At 41.1% G+C, this 20,069-nt stretch overlaps 2 protein-coding genes across 2 annotated transcripts in view; one reads left to right on the plus strand and one right to left on the minus strand.

Annotated features, from left to right (window-relative positions):
* obscna (obscurin, cytoskeletal calmodulin and titin-interacting RhoGEF a) overlaps nucleotides 1-11,557 on the plus strand; it is a gene marked incomplete at both ends in the record, with an annotated part of 41,061 nt that extends 29,504 nt beyond the window's left edge. The window contains 23 exons of the mRNA XM_080032815.1: nucleotides 1,112-1,220; nucleotides 1,326-1,459; nucleotides 1,541-1,653; nucleotides 1,923-2,091; nucleotides 3,146-3,233; nucleotides 3,329-3,529; nucleotides 3,619-3,679; nucleotides 3,767-3,844; nucleotides 3,947-4,119; nucleotides 4,280-4,306; nucleotides 4,436-4,588; nucleotides 5,014-5,059; nucleotides 5,164-5,241; nucleotides 5,410-7,108; nucleotides 7,368-7,466; nucleotides 7,562-7,684; nucleotides 7,857-8,024; nucleotides 8,236-8,341; nucleotides 8,743-8,982; nucleotides 9,727-9,950; nucleotides 10,331-10,427; nucleotides 11,053-11,202; nucleotides 11,377-11,557. Of these exons, the coding sequence (XP_079888941.1) occupies nucleotides 1,112-1,220; nucleotides 1,326-1,459; nucleotides 1,541-1,653; nucleotides 1,923-2,091; nucleotides 3,146-3,233; nucleotides 3,329-3,529; nucleotides 3,619-3,679; nucleotides 3,767-3,844; nucleotides 3,947-4,119; nucleotides 4,280-4,306; nucleotides 4,436-4,588; nucleotides 5,014-5,059; nucleotides 5,164-5,241; nucleotides 5,410-7,108; nucleotides 7,368-7,466; nucleotides 7,562-7,684; nucleotides 7,857-8,024; nucleotides 8,236-8,341; nucleotides 8,743-8,982; nucleotides 9,727-9,950; nucleotides 10,331-10,427; nucleotides 11,053-11,202; nucleotides 11,377-11,557 (4,517 nt within the window). The remainder of the gene's footprint in view (nucleotides 1-1,111; nucleotides 1,221-1,325; nucleotides 1,460-1,540; nucleotides 1,654-1,922; nucleotides 2,092-3,145; nucleotides 3,234-3,328; nucleotides 3,530-3,618; nucleotides 3,680-3,766; nucleotides 3,845-3,946; nucleotides 4,120-4,279; nucleotides 4,307-4,435; nucleotides 4,589-5,013; nucleotides 5,060-5,163; nucleotides 5,242-5,409; nucleotides 7,109-7,367; nucleotides 7,467-7,561; nucleotides 7,685-7,856; nucleotides 8,025-8,235; nucleotides 8,342-8,742; nucleotides 8,983-9,726; nucleotides 9,951-10,330; nucleotides 10,428-11,052; nucleotides 11,203-11,376) is intronic.
* Nucleotides 11,558-12,575: 1,018 nt separating this feature from the next.
* LOC307254425 (guanylate kinase-like) lies at nucleotides 12,576-19,836 on the minus strand (the record flags this gene model as incomplete). Its single annotated transcript, XM_080032816.1, has 12 exons — nucleotides 12,576-12,632; nucleotides 12,951-13,028; nucleotides 13,131-13,269; nucleotides 13,820-13,916; nucleotides 15,373-15,414; nucleotides 16,925-17,069; nucleotides 17,212-17,297; nucleotides 17,369-17,453; nucleotides 17,709-17,847; nucleotides 18,225-18,321; nucleotides 19,435-19,476; nucleotides 19,725-19,836. 12 exons carry the CDS (start codon nucleotides 19,834-19,836, stop codon nucleotides 12,576-12,578), a joined length of 1,119 nt encoding a protein of 372 aa, XP_079888942.1.
* Nucleotides 19,837-20,069: the final 233 nt, after the last annotated feature.

Raw genomic sequence — 20,069 nt, forward strand, 5'->3', positions numbered from 1 at the left:
TTTGTATCATTCACTTCATTTGTTCATTTGACCAGTGGTGAGTTGCAAGCACTTACACTCAGTTGTATGGATCACCTGACATGTGAGGAAAACCTAAGAATAACAACCGATCTAATGCCATAACCCAGAGGGATCTAGTGGATACCATTCAACATAGACACCATACTACACTTCCCAGCATCCTCACCCATGAAAAGACATTGATACATAATATTGTATGGAATGTTTGAGTGTTTTTCATCATCTTTTCACTTTCCACAGACTCAATCATTTCCCTTAGGATCTGAAAGTGTACTTTTCAAGTGTACTGCACCTTGAGTATCCCTGAACTAACAGTGGTGATATAATTTAAAGAGATGGAAAGTATACCCCTTACTCTGTTACATTATGTAGTGATTTTCCATCCGTGCTAGTACCTATTAATTCCCCATTGTTACTATCAGATAGGGTCTGCAATGTCAGCATTTAAAGTAGTATAAATGAGTAAAAAAATATTTTAATTAAATTGCATTATTAAATGTTGATGAAACCTTTTGACATACTATATTCTTCGTATGGAACATAGAGTTGTCTCAGTAAAATCAGAATATATTTTTTATGGATTTGTCACTGGTTCCCCATGTTTGCCCTTTCATTGTTCATAATCCTCATGTTTCTCCATCTTCCCTCTACTATTCCTAAAGCAGGAACTTTCTCACATGGACCGTTCCATGTCAGTCATCTCTGTCATGATAACAAATAACCACTCAGCATTTCTCCTCTTGCCAACGCATGCCCAGCTAACTCTTCACTCCTACCAACACAAGATGGTCATGTGCTGGGCAGGTGTTACCTTTACTTCTATGCAGGAGTGGGCATTGGCCCATGTCCTGTTGATGTGTTGGGTTAGTGGGGTTAAACCCTACTTACCGAGGTAAGAAATTAATTGTTTCTGCTTCCAGTCTGTAAGGTAATGTACCTTTCCACTTTCTCTTTTTAATGATTCAGTATGCATGCTCACATTACAGTCAAGGCAAAAAGATAATTCCTCAAAGTATATTTTTAAAAATATATTCTTATTGGAAGTGTCCAACCCATAAATTCCTGCTGAGTGGCATCTTGAATTTCATAGATGCAGACTCGGAGGGCTGGTCCACAGCCTTTGTGAAGAAATGGTTACAGACTGATTTCAGCCCTACCTCGATTGCTAAGATGCTCTTCCCTCCTGAACACCCTGAACTGTAAGTTTAGTAAGAGTAAACATATAAATCTTATAATAAATTCCTGGACTGGATTGGTATTATTTTAATAATTACATTTTCATTTTATATGAATTTTGCCTGCAGAGTGGAATGTAGTGCTGAAGAAGCTGTTCCTGCCTCGACATCCATAGATCCGGCTCTACAGCAGCCTCTGCGTTACCTAGAGGACGAAGAGGAAGAGATCTACATCTCAGAGTCAATGCAGGAAATTACAGAGGGTAAACTTGTCTCTAAATTATTAGACGTATGACTGCTATCAAACTGTGTGTGATCACTAACTGATCAAATCTCCTATTCAGCTCCTCCTTCCATACAGGTACCCACTGAGGACCTGTGTGTGCAGCCTGGGCAACCAGCTAAATTCACTGCCATCATCACAGGAAGACCTACTCCTAAGATAGAGTGGTACAAGGTAAGAGCATTGTGGATCAGTGGGTCCCACCTGAAGGAGTTTTGTATATAAATAAATAAATATATATATATATATATATATATATATATAATGGCTTTGTAGTGACATGATTTATGGGATGCACAAAATATCATATTCCTTACATACAAGTACGCTTTTATCTATGTACTACAACCTGTAAAAACTGGGGAAACATAGGTGAAACATTTGACACAGATTTGTAGACCTGGTCGATATTAAAACTTTACCCCTTGCTTCTTTGATTGGAGGATGGTGAAGAGTTCACAGCCAATGAGAATGTGCAGATAGTACAGCAAGGTGCTCGCTGCTCAGTGACCATAGTGTGCCCAGAGGGTGAGGACAGTGGCATATACACCTGCTTTGCCTACAATGACTCCGGCCATGCCACATGCCAGGCTGAGCTGACGGTGGAGGAAGGTGAGACAACAGCAATGCTGCTACACATTGGTATCAGAGCCGGCCCGAGGCATAAGCGAACTAAGCGGCCGCTTAGGGCCCCCGACTGCCCTGGGGGGCCCCCTCCCTTTTTTTTATTTTATTTTTTTTAGTTTGTGTGTTTGATATTAACATCATATTATGCAAATGTCAGTTATCATACAAAAAAAGGAATAAAATATTTTGGTCTAGATAATTAATAGCCTAAAAATTTAATCAGTTCATCTGGGAGGAAATCCGAAATTATCTGATCATGTCACGTTCACATCCATGCACAGTGTGTATTGAGTTTATTTAAAAACAATTGGAAATGGGGCTGCCCTCAGTTGCCCATACACTGTGTATAGTCTATAGCCTATTTCAGCCTTGTCTGTGGAAAAAAAGATACAGTAGCTGGACAACAGAGTTCTTCTGCTTAGTTCCTCACACTGCATTTAAATGCATTCACTATAATACAGAGAAATATGTCCAGTAAAAGAAAAAGAGCTCCAAGCCCAACCCAGAGGACCCTCCATAATGTTTTATTTTATATTAATATTTTTATGGAAAATCCATGTGTCCTTCTTAAATAGCTTCTAATTCATCTGACCCAGTGTCTCCAAATTATTTGTTCACACAACATTTTTCAGATTTAGCCTCTTAATTTTCCTCTCAAAGTGCACCAGATTCATGCATTTCACTTTAAAAAGGTTAAAAAAATCTCCCGGGGGGGCATACCCCCGGATCCCCCTAGGAGCGTCTGAATCTCGGCTGTCTAATACTTTCGCACAGCTGCACAGTGGAGGCACTAGCGGAAAACACTGGGTGTGTGAATGATATTTAACAAAGATCTATAGTTTCAGCAGCGCTAACATTGGAGGGGGGCCCCCTAATCATATTTCGCTTAGGGCCCCCTGAAGGCTTGGGCCGGCTCTGATTGGTATTATACCTCTACAGACACACGATAGTTACTTAATCAGATGTACTTGTAAAACCTTACCAAATGCCAATAACCAATGTAGCCTAAGCATTAAGGCATGCTTTTTATTATCTGCAGGTCCACTGGAGCGTCAGGAGAGAGAAGTGGAGCTGGGGAAAAGAAGGAAGTTATTCTCTGTCTATGATGTCCACGAGGAAATTGGAAGGTGGACATGAACTTTATATTGATGTAGTACTAACCCTCCCATAAGCCCCCATATTTCAATCGGATATGATCCATCATAATCCCTTTGTTTTTTAGGGGAGCATTTGGGGTTGTAAAGCGTGTGGTCCACAGAAGGACATGTGAAGTGTTCGCTGCCAAGTTTCTGCCCCTGAGAAGCAGCACTCGGACCAGGGCCTTCCAGGAGAGAGACTTGCTCTCCCGACTGGCTCACCCCAGAGTGGCCTGTCTGCTGGACTTCTTCTGCACAAGACGCACTCTGGTGCTGATCACAGAAATGTATCCTTCATGTTAAATGTCACAATATCGTCACTCGTTGTTGAGTCCGATTTGTATTATAGTGAAGAGTTCTTTAACACCATTTCTAGCTGCTGTTCTCACGGTCTTCTGGACCATTTATTACTGAAAGGATCAGTCTCTGAGAAAGAGGTACACACTGACATTAATTCCCTAAGCATAATTTTCTCCTGCAATATTAGGAATGCACCAAACTAATGTTTTTATATTTGATTTCAGGTTCAGTCATACATCCAGCAAATCCTTGAAGGAGTTGCACACATTCACAGCATGAACATTTTGCATCTGGACATTCAAGTGAGTGAGATTTCCAGTTCAATCAACATTACACTGTTGAGGTTTCAATGACATTATTTTTCATTTAGTTCTTAACTCCATTTATATTTATATTCCCTTCAGCCTGATAATATCCTCATGGTATATCCGCCCAGAGATGAAATAAAGATCTGTGACTTTGGCTTCTGCCAAGAAATAGACACATCCAGACACCAATACAGTATGATTGGTACACCAGAGTTTGTTTCCCCTGAGATTGTTCACCAGGAACCAGTCACTGTGGCCACTGATATTTGGTGAGTTTAATTACTTATTTGTTGATTTGAGATATGCATCAGATAGTAATACATTTGGTGAATTTGTGCACATTTATTATGGACAATACTTTTCTCTGTACAACTGTATATTACAGAACAAACAAGACAATGTATTAATACCTCTTATTCCTTCTGTCAGGTCTGTAGGTGTTATCGCCTATTTATGGTATGTATCACAACACTTTTTTGGTTATACCCTCAGAATCTTCTAAATAAAATAAAGTTTCTAAAAAAGCTGAGTGTATGACACGTGAGAGTTTCTGTTGAATATTTAGTTCACTCTTTATGTTGACAGTCTCGTATGCAGATGCCCTTTTGTGGGTGAGACGGACCGTGCTACTCTGCTAAGGGTGGAGGAGGGGACTCTGAACTGGGATGACCTAGATATCAACTATAGGAGCCCCGAGGCCCAGGACTTTCTCCAAATGCTCCTTCAACCAGATCCAGAGTAGATAAACACGTTTTACTATTGCTTACACTGCATCATCAATCCAGTCACACACAAAATTGCAAAGTCACCAAATATGTTTTCTAAACATCGAGTATGGCAGTGCCCCATATGGTTCCACAAATTAAACATAACCTAACATAGCCTAAAATTAAAATTAATTTTAATGTTTTATTGTATTGATGTTAAAGCTTTACTCAGATAATTTTGAACCCTTGGTGACAAGTCATATCTTGTAGGGCTCAACCACAATACTGGCAAAAGTGGCTGAAAGCTATGCTCTATATTAACTAGGCCGATAATTCCTTGTGGCTGGACAAGCACCCCTTTCATATTACATTGTATTCTATGTTAATATAAAAATATTCCTAGTACACCCTGATGCAGCATATAAATCTGACTACTCCCAATGTTCCTGTACCTAGGAAAAGACCATCTGCTTTTGAGTGCTTGAGCCATGAATGGATCCAGGTGAGAGGAATCATCGCACAATAGGTGTTGTTGTCAAGCTTTCCTGTATTCAAAAACATACGAGGACCATATTTAAACACACCAATCGTTGTTACTGTGTTCAGGACATAAATGCAGGAGAAGATACTGATGAAATCAACACAAAGAGTTTGAAAGTCTTCATCTCAAAAAGGAAATGGCAGGTGAGTTACCTCCCCTGTACTGTATTATTCATTGAAAGACAACCACCTGTACAAACTGGTTTCTTGTAATGTTTATAATCTTGAAGTTGATAAAATAATCTCCCTAAAAGAAAACATCTTGACTATATACAGTGTCTCAACAAGCATCTTTCCCATTCATCTCCCCAGCGTTCTTTGACTTGCATTGGGTCAGTTCTCACGTTGAGGCCCATCCCTGAGCTGCTGGATGCTCCACTCAGGGAGACTGCGGTGACAGTCCCTCGCGAGCCCCAGGACCACAGCAGCACCTCTATGAGCAGTGGCTCCTCCTCTGAGTACGATGAAGCCGACTCTTGGGACTTCTTCCAGCACTGCAGCCCGACTGAGGAGGAGGACGAGACAGAGGAGGACTACGACCCTTTACCGGAGAGATCGCAGATCCCTCGACCTTTTGCCAAACTTCACCTGGATACGGAGGAGGAAGAGGAGGTGACATTAGGGGAGGAAGAGGATGGGGAGATGCTAGGAAGGAGCAGTGTACTAGAGCGGAGTATAAGCAGGCAGTCAGTTGCGTCGTCAAATGCATCGAGCCAACTGACACCGCCGAGGGCGCGTAGGTTCAGCAAAGACAGTACTCAGTCTCTCTACCTTTCTGATGGGGACGAGGGTTCGGGGAGCGACGGAGGCCGTATCCCTCGCGGCAGCCTCATCCGAAGCACTTTCTACAGCAGCTCTCATCAGCTATCCCCCTTGTCCGCCAGACACATGACATTACGGGACAAATTCCAGGCCAAAAAGCAGGAGAGGGGCCGCAAACCACTCCGGAGAAGCTTTTCGGGTCGTTTAAATGAGCCTCTCATCGAGTATGTGGAGGATGAACCGGAGACCAATCGCAGCCAGAGACGGGGATCTGTCCAGCCCACGATGCAGAAGTCCTGTTCCTTTGACAGTGGCGTTGCCCTCGCCCACGCCAATGCCCCCCCTCACAGGAGGAGCAGGTCTCTGGATGAGTATTCCCGTCGATCGCCCAGCTCGCCTATGCGTACCAAGTCGGGCGAGGGAGAAGAAGAAGGCTCTCAAAGTCTGAAGGAGGATTTCACAGACAACGAAGCGACAGGGGGAAAGTTGTTGGCCATCCCGGGCCCACGCCGACCGCCAAGAAGAAGAGGCTCTGTCGCCCCAATGCAAGGAACGCACACGGTGGGCGGATCGCTCATTAGCTCGAGCTTTGTCGCTGGAGACAGAATAAGGATGGATCAGAAGCAGACCGAGCACGACACATTTGCTGGCTCCCAGGGGTCTCTGGCTGGGTCTATTTTGGAACTTGGAAGCTCTGAGTCTTCGAGTAGACTGGGCTCCTATGAGGAACTGTGTCACAGTCATGTCAGTGGAAGATACAAGTCCGGAGAGAGTGAAGGGTATGACGATCAGGGGGAGCATCTGATTTCGCCATCCCCACGCCCATTCCATGAAGTTAAACCCAGAAGCGTGTTTCCCCAGGCACCGCCACGTAACCGCACCCGCTCCAACCCTAACTTACTAACAGCAAGCCCCAGTCTCTCTTCTCTCCAGGCTCCAGAGAGGCCCCCCAGGGCCAAAGACAAGAAGGAAGGCCATGGCCTCCAGAGGCATGCATCCGCTCCTGCCCTCGAACTAGCCAGGCCACCAACGGGAAAGTCACCCAAGCTTGGACTGCTGAAGATCTTCCGCAGGCAGTCCTGGACCGGCCATTCATACTCCCAGCTGGATAACACAGAGTTAGGACCCACACTAGGAGAGATCATGAAGCCAGACACTCCCACCATGTCTTTGAGGAAGAAAATGAGAGCTTCAGCCTCAAGCCTGACCAAGCTGTTCTCCAGGTCTAAGGAGGATTTGAGTAAAGGAGGTGAGCTAATTCAACTAATTCATAATGTATTTTTCTCATTTAACATTAAATTATGTTAAAGCAGCATTTATATTAAGGAAAAGAGCTATGCAATTATTATTATAATAATCTAGACACCAGAAAATATTACTTTACTTTAAATTACCTGACCCATTCCGTAGTCTCAGTTATACCATATTGTGCATCTATATAGTCATTTGACAGGCACTTGTTCCAATCCAATGTTTTTATTTCAATTTTTTTTGTCTTTTTTTAACAGGGCCAATAGTAAGAGGATCATCTCCCACTGAGAGTCCAAAAAAGAGGACCTCCAAACTCTTGCCTTCTTTTAAAATACCTGCATTCAAAATGTCAAAAGGTATTGAATAAGCTATATTCTATAAGAGTTTTCTCAGTCTTTAATCCTGCTGTCTTCATTTTGCTATAAGACTAGTTGTACTCCATAATTTCTAGGTCTGCCAGTCCGTCCCAGTAAGGCTGAAGTGCTGCAGTTAGAAGGAGGGGGAGTGCTGCTGGTTTGGAGACCAGTGCAGTCCAGTGACCCTGTCACCTACTGTGTGCAGTACTGTACAGATGGTGAGTTCACGGAAATTGGTGGTATGTGTTAAAAAGAAACCAAATGTCTTGCAAATTTTTCCAGTAAGTCAAAGCTGTAAGATTCTCATACAAATGTGCTGTAAGTCTATGTTCCACAGTAAAATTCATGCATCCTGTGCCCCCCCCCCCCCCCCCCCCCACCCCACCCCAGGTCGGGAATGGACGGTCCTGTCGGAGGAGGTGACGGACAGCTGTTATGTGGCGAAGGATTTACCAAGAGGAGCTTCTTATGTGTTCAGGATAGGCTGCATCACCAAGATAGGAGCAGGACCTTTCAGTGATGCTTCAGCACCTGTGGTCTTGTCTACTCATCCTGAAGGCAAGAAAAAAATACTCTCAGACATGACCATGCGTGTTTGTTGTACATGTCTGATCGCCTTTTTTTCCCCCAGTAGTCTACGACGTTTTTTGTAACCATTGCCAGATGTTTTAAATGTATGAATGATATACTGGTCAGCTAGTGCAGTGTTACATACAGTGTCTCCCTAGAGGGGGACAGAGTTTTCACCTGTTTTTGCTCCGTTGTACAGAGACTCACATTCCTCTCATCCAGACCGAGTTACTGGGGTCAAAGGTCAGCAAGTCAGAAGGCCAGACAGCACACAAAAACTACAATTTCCTCTCCGAGATCAACAGGTGGGATTTTTAAGCAGAAGCTGCAATTTCCAAGCAAAACTATTAGAAACTCCAGTTTACTCCATACTGATCAAAATAACAATGTCAATGGTTTTATTTACTGTAGTAGTTAATTTGCACGTGGATATATTGGATATATTTGAAAATGTCTCAAGTTTCTGATATATTTGATAACATACTTTAATTCTTTACTGTACTTTAGTGTTCTAAGTAAGAAACACACTTCAGGAGCATGATCCCTTACCTGCTCATTCACAAAGGACTGCAGTGTGCATGAGAAAAAAACTGTCTTGTTCCTATCTTGTTCCTCCCTCTTTCTCTTGCAAATAAAAATGCAATAATTGGCCAAACATTGTGGCCTTTTTCTAGGACTCATCATCTTAAGTATTCTTCTCTCTTAGGGGCCGTTTCAGCGTAATAACCCTGTGCAGAGATGTAGAGACCAGCCAAGTGTTTGCTGCCAAGATCTCCACTTACCAAGCGGAGCAGAGGCAGTTGGTGCTGAGGGAATATCAGCTGCTGAAGAAGCTTCATCACTCCCACCTGGTGCAGCTGCACTGTGCCTATATCACCCCCCGCTACCTGGTGTTAGTGGAGGAGCTCTGTCCCGGCAAGGAGCTGCTGTACAGTCTGGCAGCAAGGTAAAGGACGGCTTGACAAAACATAGGCCAAAAACAAAATGCTTTGTGTATGGATTTATGTACAAAGGGAAAAATACCAGGAATTCATTTTTTTTCTTTTTTTGCAACGCTACCAGACGTCAATGTGAGTAGGTAGGTGGTCGATTTTTCTGCAAATACTTTGTTTTAAAGCAAGATATCTGGCCATCATAGGCGTGAAAGTTGCTTTAGATGCTTATGTATAATTATTTAGTTTTTTTAATTTATAATAGAAAGAAAATATATAAGGATTTAATAATGACTGTGGCAAATCCTAGTTCTGGTTTTAAATAAACAAGAATTTCATCAGGGGACCATGTATATTACATAGGAAAGCCTTCATATTCCTTCTCTTCTTTAACTCCTAATAAGAGAAATTATACAAGTAGAAATGATCACTATATATTTCCTAAAAAAAAAAAACGAAGATTAGAGCCAACAGGCAAAATTTCCCCTCGAGAGGCCATGCTTGTGTTACAGCAAACTATTTAATTGGATGTAGTTTAAACGGAATCTAAACAAAACAAGGTCAATTTAATACAGATTTAAGATAACGAAATGAGCCAAATAACCACAAGCTGTAATAATAATATATTTGAAAAATTATTATCTATGCTTCAGAACTATGTCATAAAGGCTAGTTTTGTTCAACCTGTAGCCATTTATGTCAATCCGTCACAAATGTATTTCTAACAAACCTATGCTTATTTGATTGTGCCCTCTCAGAGAGCAATACGCAGAGACTCACGTAGCAGAGCTGCTGCTTCAGATTCTGAGCGCAGTGGACTACCTTCACAGCCGTCGGGTCATCCACCTGGACCTGAAGTCAGACAACATGCTGGTGGATGATTGTAACCAACTGAAGATAGTTGATTTGGGCTCAGCACAGTCCTTCACACCCGGTCAGCCTCTCACCGTTGAACACATCCAGGGCCTGTCGGACAGCAAAGGTACTTGTGTGCTACTTGGTTTTATTTTGAAAGGGGGAAACTGATCGATTGTGATGATGCTCGTGGTGTTATAGATTATTTTAATGTACTAAACCTCTTACTGTCATGGCCTCCTACAGACACCCGCAGCAAAGGTACACATGCTTTAAGAGAGGATGGATTGATGGATGGAATTAATTCATCCTAACTTCGTCAGCTGACCCTAGCTACCATATCCTAACCACCCAAGTCCATTTTCTTTTTTAATATAAAAAAATATATATTTTCTTTCCGGTTTGATATTTTTTTCTACAAATTTTAGAAAATGAAGCATGTGAGTGAATGTAGCAATGTCAGTAACAGCAGAACACTTTATGAACAATGTCTGTCTGTTTTGTCAGTTTATATTGTCCTTCCTAAAGCTCCGGAAATCCTGGAAGGTCAGGGTGTCGGGCCTGAAACTGACATTTGGGCCATTGGATTTCTGTCGTTCATCATGTAAGTACAGAGATACAGCTATAGCTGCATATATTTTCTGTTTTGAGAAAGTTTCCAACTGTGTTTCTTGGATTAAAATTACTTCTGACTTCTTACAGTAATATATTCATACTACTTTTGCAAACTAGTTATCGCAACATCAGAACAAAGCCAAGTAATTGTTGGATGAGAAATAAACAATTGAATCTTTGAACCGAAAGGTTTTCTTTCTTTAGAAACAATTATTTTTAAAGCTGGGGTATATGATTTCTGATCAAAGTGAACATGAGCGGTACACTTTGACCAATCAGAGCGAGGGGGGAAAAAAAATCTGATTCTCTGTTCTTATTGGCTGTTGGGACTGTCCATTCACTTTGGCACCGACGTTGTTGGTGTAGCGTGTCAGGGAGGGACCAAAGAGAACAAGTGGAGCGGTTGAGGTATTTGGATTCGAATCTCTATCCCAACTGCTATTTTCTCCCCAAATCATATACCCCAGCTTTAACTTTGTAAGTTTTAGTTTTGTGGGCTCATTAGTTCAGTCCACACAAGTAACACTTAGCTTAGATTGTGAAATGTTAGCAATGCTGCTGAATGAATCCAAAATGCTGAATTATGAACTAATTATTTCTCTTTTCTTTGCTAGGTTGAGTGCCGACAACCCGTTCCATGCAGAGCACAGCTGGGAGCAAGACAAGAACATCAAGAAGGGGAAAATCCAGTTTGGACGCTGTTACCCTGGTCTGTCAGAAGGAGCCTTAAACTTCATGAAGAGCAGCCTCAATAACAAATCCTGGTTAGAGCCTCTCCTAAAATGTCCTCTGCATAAGTGCAACTTGACTAACATAAATGCTGTTTTCGAGTTGTCATTCTTCTTACTGTATTTGCAAACCAAAGCAAAGATTATTTGCTTGAAATGTTCTATTTGTGAATTAGAAACGTAAATGTGTATATTCTAATTTGAATATAGGGGGAGACCCACTGCAGCCGAGTGTCTCCACAACCAATGGCTGCGCGCCCACCGTGCCCCACACAAAGGCCGACTCTCCAAAGTGTGTTTCTCTACAGACAAGCTCAAAGATTGCCTCAAGCAGAAGGAGGAGAAACGGGAACAGGTCCACACAAAGCTTCAGGGTCCCTTCTTCCAGTGACGCAACACCACGGGGTTTCCTTTCACCAACTATGCAGCTTTATAAGCAGCACGTTTCTTTTCAGATGAATGTTTCCTGTGTGGCTTTTTTCTGGCTAGCTGGAGCCAGGTCAGATTTCTATAATCATTTTGGTATCCTATGATTTTGAAAATTTGCTTCGTCTTAAAGAGTTTTTCCAAGTGTATTAATCCATTAGCTTGTAAATGTGAGGGCAAGGCATTATGTGTGCTTTGGTTCATCTAAGCAACCAGTGTACACATGCGCATGAGTTTCCCAAAACAAGAAACTTTTGTTTAGACAGATGCACATGTTCGGCCTTAAAGTGAAACATTTCTGTGCTGTTCTTCATATGGACAGAAGTTTGCTGAGTGATATGTTGTATTTAGAAATGTATACATTTTGCCTTAAAGTGAAGATGTATGAATGGAAAATCAATTAGATTGGTGGGTATTATTGGACGATTCATAATACATTCTGGATCACTCATTATCTGAATGAGTTGGTAAATGGAAGATTAAATAAAATGGCACACGTGTTAATTTCTTTGTCCTAACATTCTTTATTCAGTCTCATTTGCATACAAACACACAAGCATAGATGCATTTTTAAGTGTAAGATATGCAGTGGTAAAAGTATCTCAGATGCACAGACTTCATTTAGATGACGTTCAGCATATGAGTAAGGATTTTAATTACACGATATCAGTCATAAACATGAATCAAATTTTTTTTTAAATACTCTTAACTATGAATGAATTGAGTTCAACAAACAAAACACCTAAAAGAGTTACTATTTTCTTAACTTCACAAGCATTCTGCAGTAGCACTACACACTGACTGCTGGTGCTACTGATGTGTACTCCAAACCTGTGGAAAGGCCAGATCCAAACTTTGGGTTATAAAGGCCAAATGTAACAGTGAATTTGGCAACTGTACCCATTATCTTTATTTGACATGCCAGCTGGCAGAAATGTATGGAAATTAAATTAATTTGACTACATTTAACAAAACCCATGTTCTTAGTCCCGCTTTTCTTTCTGAGCACCGCCGAGCATGAATTTTTCCTGAGCAAACCTCTGAACACATAAGTGGAGGTTAAAAGAAAAACAATATTTTCTCCAAAAGAGAATTGAATCGGTGACGATGGAGTTATTCGGGGCACAGTCAAACGTGTTTTTCCGTCCTGCAGCAGAAAGCCTGAGTTACTGTTTCCTTCTATGACTTGTTGGCCTCCTAAAGTTTTTGGATTTCCTGTACGAAAAGAGTTGAGGGAAACCTTTTTAGATTGTGTGCATTTAACTAATTGTATGAATATTAAAGGACCTCGTAGACATTATCCCTAAAGTACTTGTTAAACAAAATAAAAGCCAAAGATATTTTATGGTTTTACTCACTTCGCTGAGGACATCTTTCAGCTCCTCGTAGGCCCTTTCTAAGTCGTCGTTGATGATCACAACATCGAACACACCAGGCTGAAGAAACAAGAATGAAGTTCAATGAATACAATAAGCTAAAAGTACATTGAAATATTGTATTATATTACATTAATGCAGAACACCAAGTTGGACATTTACCAGGATCTCCATGGAAGGAGGCTGAATTGAAATGTAGATGGGGTTCAGGTCAGTCTCCTTAATCCTATTCACTCCCTGGATGTCCACGTCTAAGATGCAGATTATGTTATGAGCCTTCACGTCTTCTATGGCTGCTTTACTAGAGAAGCAATGCATCGTCATATTATTAGACTAAATCAAACTAACAGGGCTTTTTTAAATAAACCTGCATTAAACATCTGAACATGGACGTGCTTCACCATGTCCAACCCAACCCGTTATTTAGAGTGTAATCTTGTGATGTTCTTCCGCTCAGACTATGGGAGTTACTAAGGTAAATGGATCGCTGCATTGATCCAAGCAGCTTGGACCAAGCTGCTCAGACTCATGCTGCAGTGACGGTGAGTTATCTTCCGAATAAGAGGTAGAGATTAAACTTGATGCATAAGGTATTGAGCCGCAGCCATGTTGCTCTTTTTGATACAATGGGGGTTAAAGCGTCATCTGTTACTGGACTATACTGATGATATAAAGATGAAGTTCTTTCTTTTGGCAAGTTAGCAGCTTGCTCAGGCATTGAATTAGAAGAAATTTAACAATTACACAAAAAGATTAGAAATGTTAGCAATAATGCATCTAAATCATAGACATTTAACTTGGCTTGCTTTTGATGATGAAAAAATGGCATTCATGCAGAGATAAATATTTACCTTGTTCCATACATGGTGCCGGAAAACTCAGCGTTTTCGATAAATTCTCCATTGTCAATTTTCTCCTGCATGGCCTCTCTTGTAATGTAGTGGTAGTCTGTAAAATGCAAAATTGTTCAATGATTCTGGCTCTGCCATGAAGGTGTGCACAGTGGAATGACACAAATGAAGAGAGGGGATTCAAATCACAGTTTAGTGACAAATGACCCCAGGTTCATCACAGGAAACAATCAAAATCTGAGTAACCCCAGACACCCACTGCATGACACTATGGCTGCTCAGAGGAGCAACCGTAGCAACAGGCTGCTCTCTCTGCGCTGCAGAACGGAACGTTTTAAGAGATCTTTCGTTCCTTCTGCCATCTGACTATACAACAGGACTCTAAAATAATGCATGTGCACTTTAGAACCATTGGTGGTAGTTTTTAGTATTTTAGTTTTTTAGTATTTTAGTATTGTTTAGGTCTATGTAATTGTAATTATTAATGCTTGTATGATGGATGGATGTGTTTTTATCTGCTGCTGGACACCTGAATTTCTCCTCCGGGGGATCAATAAAGTATTTATCTATCTATCTATCTATCTATCTATCTATCTATCTATCTATCTATCTATCTATCTATCTATCTATCTATCTATCTATCTATCTATCTATCTATCTATCTATCTATCTATCTATCTATCTATCTATCTATCTAATATCACAGTGATCATAATATTTTTTGTTTGATTGACATTGTGTGATCAAGTGTATGATGTTTTCGTCTTTGCTGAAATTGAGACGGTGTGTTGAAATTGTAAAAAGGATGCATTCATTATCTAAAAAATGTGCATGCAAAGAAGATAAATGTGTTTTTTTTCAAATACTTTCTAAAGATGCGAGTTGTATAATTGTTACATAGCACATCATATTGTCCATACCAGATCCATAGGCCTACATCATTTCTACAACCACTACAAATGGGCTCTGCAATAGCACTAGCATGAGGACATGAAGGAGTCTGCTCAGACTGGAGTAATGAATTGAAGGGAAACACTGTGTAGAATAAACAGTTGCTGTGCTGTAAACAAATAGATGATAAGCCTGAAAAAAAGTCAAAGTTACTTTTAAACAGCTCTCTAGAAAACTGCATTGCATTGAATATGTATTATTTAAGATCAGAACCTCATTTTGTCCCAAGGCCAAAGCAAAATCCACTGCTGTGTTACTCGGACATATTTTATATTAATAACAATTTATTCAAACAGTCCACTTTTTTTGTAAAAATAAAACATGAACAGCATCTAGGCCACAAAAGAATAAAAGTAGGCCTATGTGACGGCAGCATCTGAAAATCTCAGATGGATCCATATTCCTATAAAAATCACTTCATGGATCATTCTCCAACAATGCTAACGGTTGGTTGCAAATCATCAATACTCAGCCACAGTGGAAACAGGAAATTTTTTGGGCATAACAAATCACAAGGATGGAATTGGGAGTCACATGGCATCACAGGGGGATATTTTCAAGAGGATCACAAACAAGTCAGTTTTGAGCAAGAACTACAGTACCTTTGCCATCTTCCTCTCCTGGTCGAGGGCTTCTTGTTGTGTCTGTGATGAGACATTAAAAGCATCATCATTAAAAGCCAGCTAGAAGTTTTGCTTTCATCATAAATAAATTATGCAGAAACCTTAAAATATTGTATATTATACAAAACAAAAACTATGAGCTAGTGGAGAGTTAAACCATTGTGGCCGTACATTTACATGACGTTATAGAAAATCGGTGTATTCTGTTAGTCCGACTCAAACCGAACCTTTAAAATACATGTAAACATGTAAGTCAGACTGAAAGGAGCTAACACACCCAGATAAAGCGGTTGGGAACCGAGCTTCCACAGCATGTATACTGTCAATCAGACTGTGCCAGGTCTAGGCCGTCTGCACATTCTCCACAGTAACCCCTTTCCCACCGACAGGAACAAGGTTCCAGTTCCAGGTCGGCGCTGGAGTCGGTTTGCAGCTGGTTCAACTTGGGAACCTATTAAGAACCAGCTTGTCTTCCTATACCCCTTTCACAACAAAAAGAACCAAGAGCCAGTTCAGGGCTGGTGCTGGGGCCAGTTCAAAACTGGTTACTGCCTTATCCCAGTTATGAACCGGTTGGTTTCACACCGACCAGAGCCAGCCATGGAGCCGGCAAGAGAGCAACGTCATGACGTCACTGTAAACGTCTGTGTACGTCGCTGGACGCCGCTGCTCTTGTGGCTAACGCTAAAGCTAGCGCTAGCTTTAAGCACAACAACAGCGGCGGAAACGTCTTATTTTTACACGTATAGAGGCAACACAGCGTATTTACCCTGGTCGATTTGATCATTACATTTGGTAATTATGTTATGTTTAGCCTAGGTCTCGTAGTAGCAGGGTTTTTAGATATGGCGGGCATGAAGTTGTAGTTGGTCTGGTTGGTGAGGATAATCCCTCCCCCGGCCCCTGAAGTAAGCGGTTCGCAGTTCCAGACCAGATCAAAACTGGAGCCGCCCTGGAACTAGTTTTTCTGGCCGGGAACCGGCTCACTGGCAGTGGAAAACCAAATAACTGGTACTGGTTGGTGAAAAACGGGTAAGTCTCCCGCATGGGGCTTTTACCTGGAAGTCGAAAAGCATTCAATGCTAACAGAATAAGAACAACAAAGGAATAATTAGAAAGCTGTGCCTATGTAGAGAATGTATGCAATGTACATAGCAGCACAGTTATCCATATCAAAGCTGGACATAGTACCAGTTTGCCCCTCGCTGACCGTTTGAGGCACGCCTGCTAGTTAGCGTCTCGATAAGCGTTAGCAGCCTGCTAAATGTTAGCAGCGTGCCAGCAAGTTAGGTCAACCTGAAATGGGTCCAATACCAACGAGCTATGATAGCACATTGCCAACTATCGTAGCAGAGTTGGACATGTGTCGTTAAATACATCGATTCTCTTCCCTTGCTTGTATATTGGATGTCCTAGTCAATCTTCAATAAACTGTGCATGTAAGCGTACTGACTGAGACTCCTGACCCACTTCCTTTTCTGACAGAATGTTCTGTAGCGAGAGCCAAAAGGCAGTTGGCACGGTTACGTACGTGACAAACTGAACCCAAAGATGCCCTCGTGGTCCTTCATCAGCTTCTTGATCAGAGTGCTCTTCTCCTCTCCAGAGGGGCCACTCAGCACCACGGGCCTCGGTCCTGACTTTGACTTGTTGGCCTCTTCAACTTTTTGGATTTCCTGAACAAAGAGAGATAATGGATACTTTTCACATTTTGTGCGTTTACCTAAAGGTATGCATATAAATGGGCCAGGTTGACATTAGCCCCAAAGTATTTGTGCAATAAAATAAAAGTCAAGGATATCTTATGGTTTTACTCACTTCACTGAGGATAACTTTCAGCTCCTCGTAGGCCCTTTCTAGGTCGTCGTTGATGATCACAACATCAAAGACACCAGGCTCCATACCTAGAAAATATCAGCTGCAATGACTGTCTTTAACTTCAGCATCATGTCCAAGTAGTGCAGATAAAACTTACTGAGCTCCATGTCGATGCGCGCTGCCTCCAGGCGTTTCTCTAAACTCTCCTCTGTTTCCGTCTGCCTGTCCCTCAGACGTTTTTCCTGACAAAGACGATAAAACAATAAATTATCTCTGGAACAAGAGCTGCTGCACAAGTTAACAACACAGAGTCCATGTCTACACAACAAACATGTATATAGGAATTTTTTAACAGGAAATCTAGGTGAATGTGATAAAGAAAATAAGATAAATTAGCACATTTGTGCTAAAACGCAAGAATAAAGTTCATTGCACAATAAGCTGGAAAAATATTGTATTATATTACATTAATGCAGCACATCAAGTTGACCATTTACCAGGATCTCCATGGAAGGAGGCTGAATTGAAATGTAGATGGGGTTCAGGTCAGTCTCCTTAATCCTATTCACTCCCTGGATGTCCACGTCTAAGATGCAGATTATGTTCTGAGCCCGCACGTCTTCTATGGCTGCTTTACTAGAAAATCAATTAATTGTCACATTATGAAACTATATCAAACCAACAGGGATTTTCAATAAAATAAAAGTTTTTTTCATTCGAAAAGGTAGACTATAATTTGTCTTTACGTTGAACTGTACATTTGAAGGAAACATTGTAAATTGGAGAATACTCTTGGAAAAAATAAAGACTAAGTTTAAGTAAGTAACTAGGGTTTACTGTATTTCTATTCATATCAACTTAGCTTTTCTTTCAGATTTTCATTGTACGGGGAGAAGAGGAAGTTCTTTTCTTGGAAGGTGATCAACTTGCAAAGGCATTGAATTTGACCTTTTACTGAGTTTGCTATTGATGATGAAAAAAATGGTGGCATTCATGCAGAGATAAATATGTACCTTGTTCCATACATGTTGCCGGAAAACTCAGCATTTTCAATAAATTCTCCGTTGTCGATTTTCTCCTGCATGGCCTCTCTCGTAGTGTAGTGGTAGTCTGTAAGAACATTTACGTATAATGAATTAATGTTATGATGAGGAAGTGTGCCCAGTGGAAAGACACAAATGAAGAGAGGGGATTCAAATCACAGTTAAGTGAAAGATGACCCCAGGTTCATAACAGGAAACAATCAATATCACAGTGATCATAATGTATTTGTTCCATGGACGGTGTGTGTGCAAGTGTATGATGTTGTCCTCTGAGCTGAAATTGAGAAGGTGTGTTTAAATCATGATTTTTTAAATATCCAGCCAGATCAAGTTTAGTTGTCTTGTTTTCCAATTTGAGGTGCAGAGATGGTCAGAGGCGCTATCCACTGAGCTATCCAGCTGGTGCGCAGCATACTGATCTAATTATATAAAAACACTACAATATCTAACCAACAACCAATTGGAATGCTCTGCTGGGCTTTCATTTGAATATTAGCTCGCAGACAAACTTCCTTTTAAAAACATGAATTGCATCTAGGCCACAAAAGAACAAAGGTATTTCATGGCAGCATTTGAAAGCTCAGATGGATCCTGTATATTCCAAAAAATATTAACTTTATGGATATTTCTCCAACAATATTAATGGTTGGTTGCAATTCATCGATACGCAGCCACAGTGGAATCAGGACAGATTTTTGGACGTAACACCTCACATAACTGGAATTGGGAGTCACTACCATGGCATCACAGGGGGCTATTTTCAAGAGCTTTTTACTCCGAAGTGTTAACTGTCTGATTCCGATCCCTCAGATCATGAAACGTTATAATTTGTCTATTTTTGTTTGTCACATGACAAGCCCTATGGAGAAAGCAAAAAAAGGCACAAAAAGAGTTTTATCCCCTTGTATCAACTTATCAAAGGAGTTCTTTCTGCAGTTCACTTTGGAGTAAGAAGTTTTGTGGGCGTTATTTTTCAAGACTGGGCAGGTTAAGTAGGCGCAGAAACAAAAAGGTGTACTTATGAAGGTGTAAAAAACCTTCCTACAGATTCATATCCATGACCGGGGCCCCTGCATGCTTTTCTGAAGGTGCTAAAAACATCAACCCCCTACTTGTAACACCTGTGTAGATACAGAAAAGGGATCACAAACAAATCTGTTATGAGCCGGAACTACTGTACCTTTGCCATCTTCCTCTCCCGGTCGAGGGTTTCTGGTTGTGTCTGTGAAGAGACATTAAAGTCATCATCAGTTAAAGCCAGCTAGAAGTGTTGCTTCCATTATTTATATTAAAAAATAATTCAAAGTAATGCAAAAACGTTAAAAGATTGACTATTATACATAACATAAAAACTATGAGCCAGTGGAGAATCAGACCATCGATCTGAGACGCTACGACTCCTGTCCCACTTCCTCCTCAGACAGGATGTCCTGGGACGATGGCTAATTAGCAGTTGGCACGGATACGTACGTGACACACTGAACCCAAAGATGCTCTCGTGGTCCTTCATCAGCTTCTTCATCAGAGTGCTCTTCCCTGCTCCAGAGGGGCCGCTCAGCACCACGGGCCTCGGTCCTGACATTGTTCTGGCTGTGGGTGAGACGAGGACAGAGCCAGCCTTAAGCAGGTTTAGGTATGGTAGCCATTTCTAAAACAAAATACAGGGCAGTTGATTGATTCAGAATGAATGATTTTTGATATCTTGATTAAAACATAAACATTTTAAACTCCTCCTCTAAAGATTGTTTACACATGCAGTGCTGCTAATGCTCATGAAACCAGCCTGTACATGCTAATCCTTTGATCCAACCTTCT

Source organism: Ammodytes marinus, assembly GCF_949987685.1.
Source record: "Ammodytes marinus genome assembly, chromosome: 8".
Lineage (NCBI taxonomy): Eukaryota > Metazoa > Chordata > Actinopteri > Uranoscopiformes > Ammodytidae > Ammodytes > Ammodytes marinus.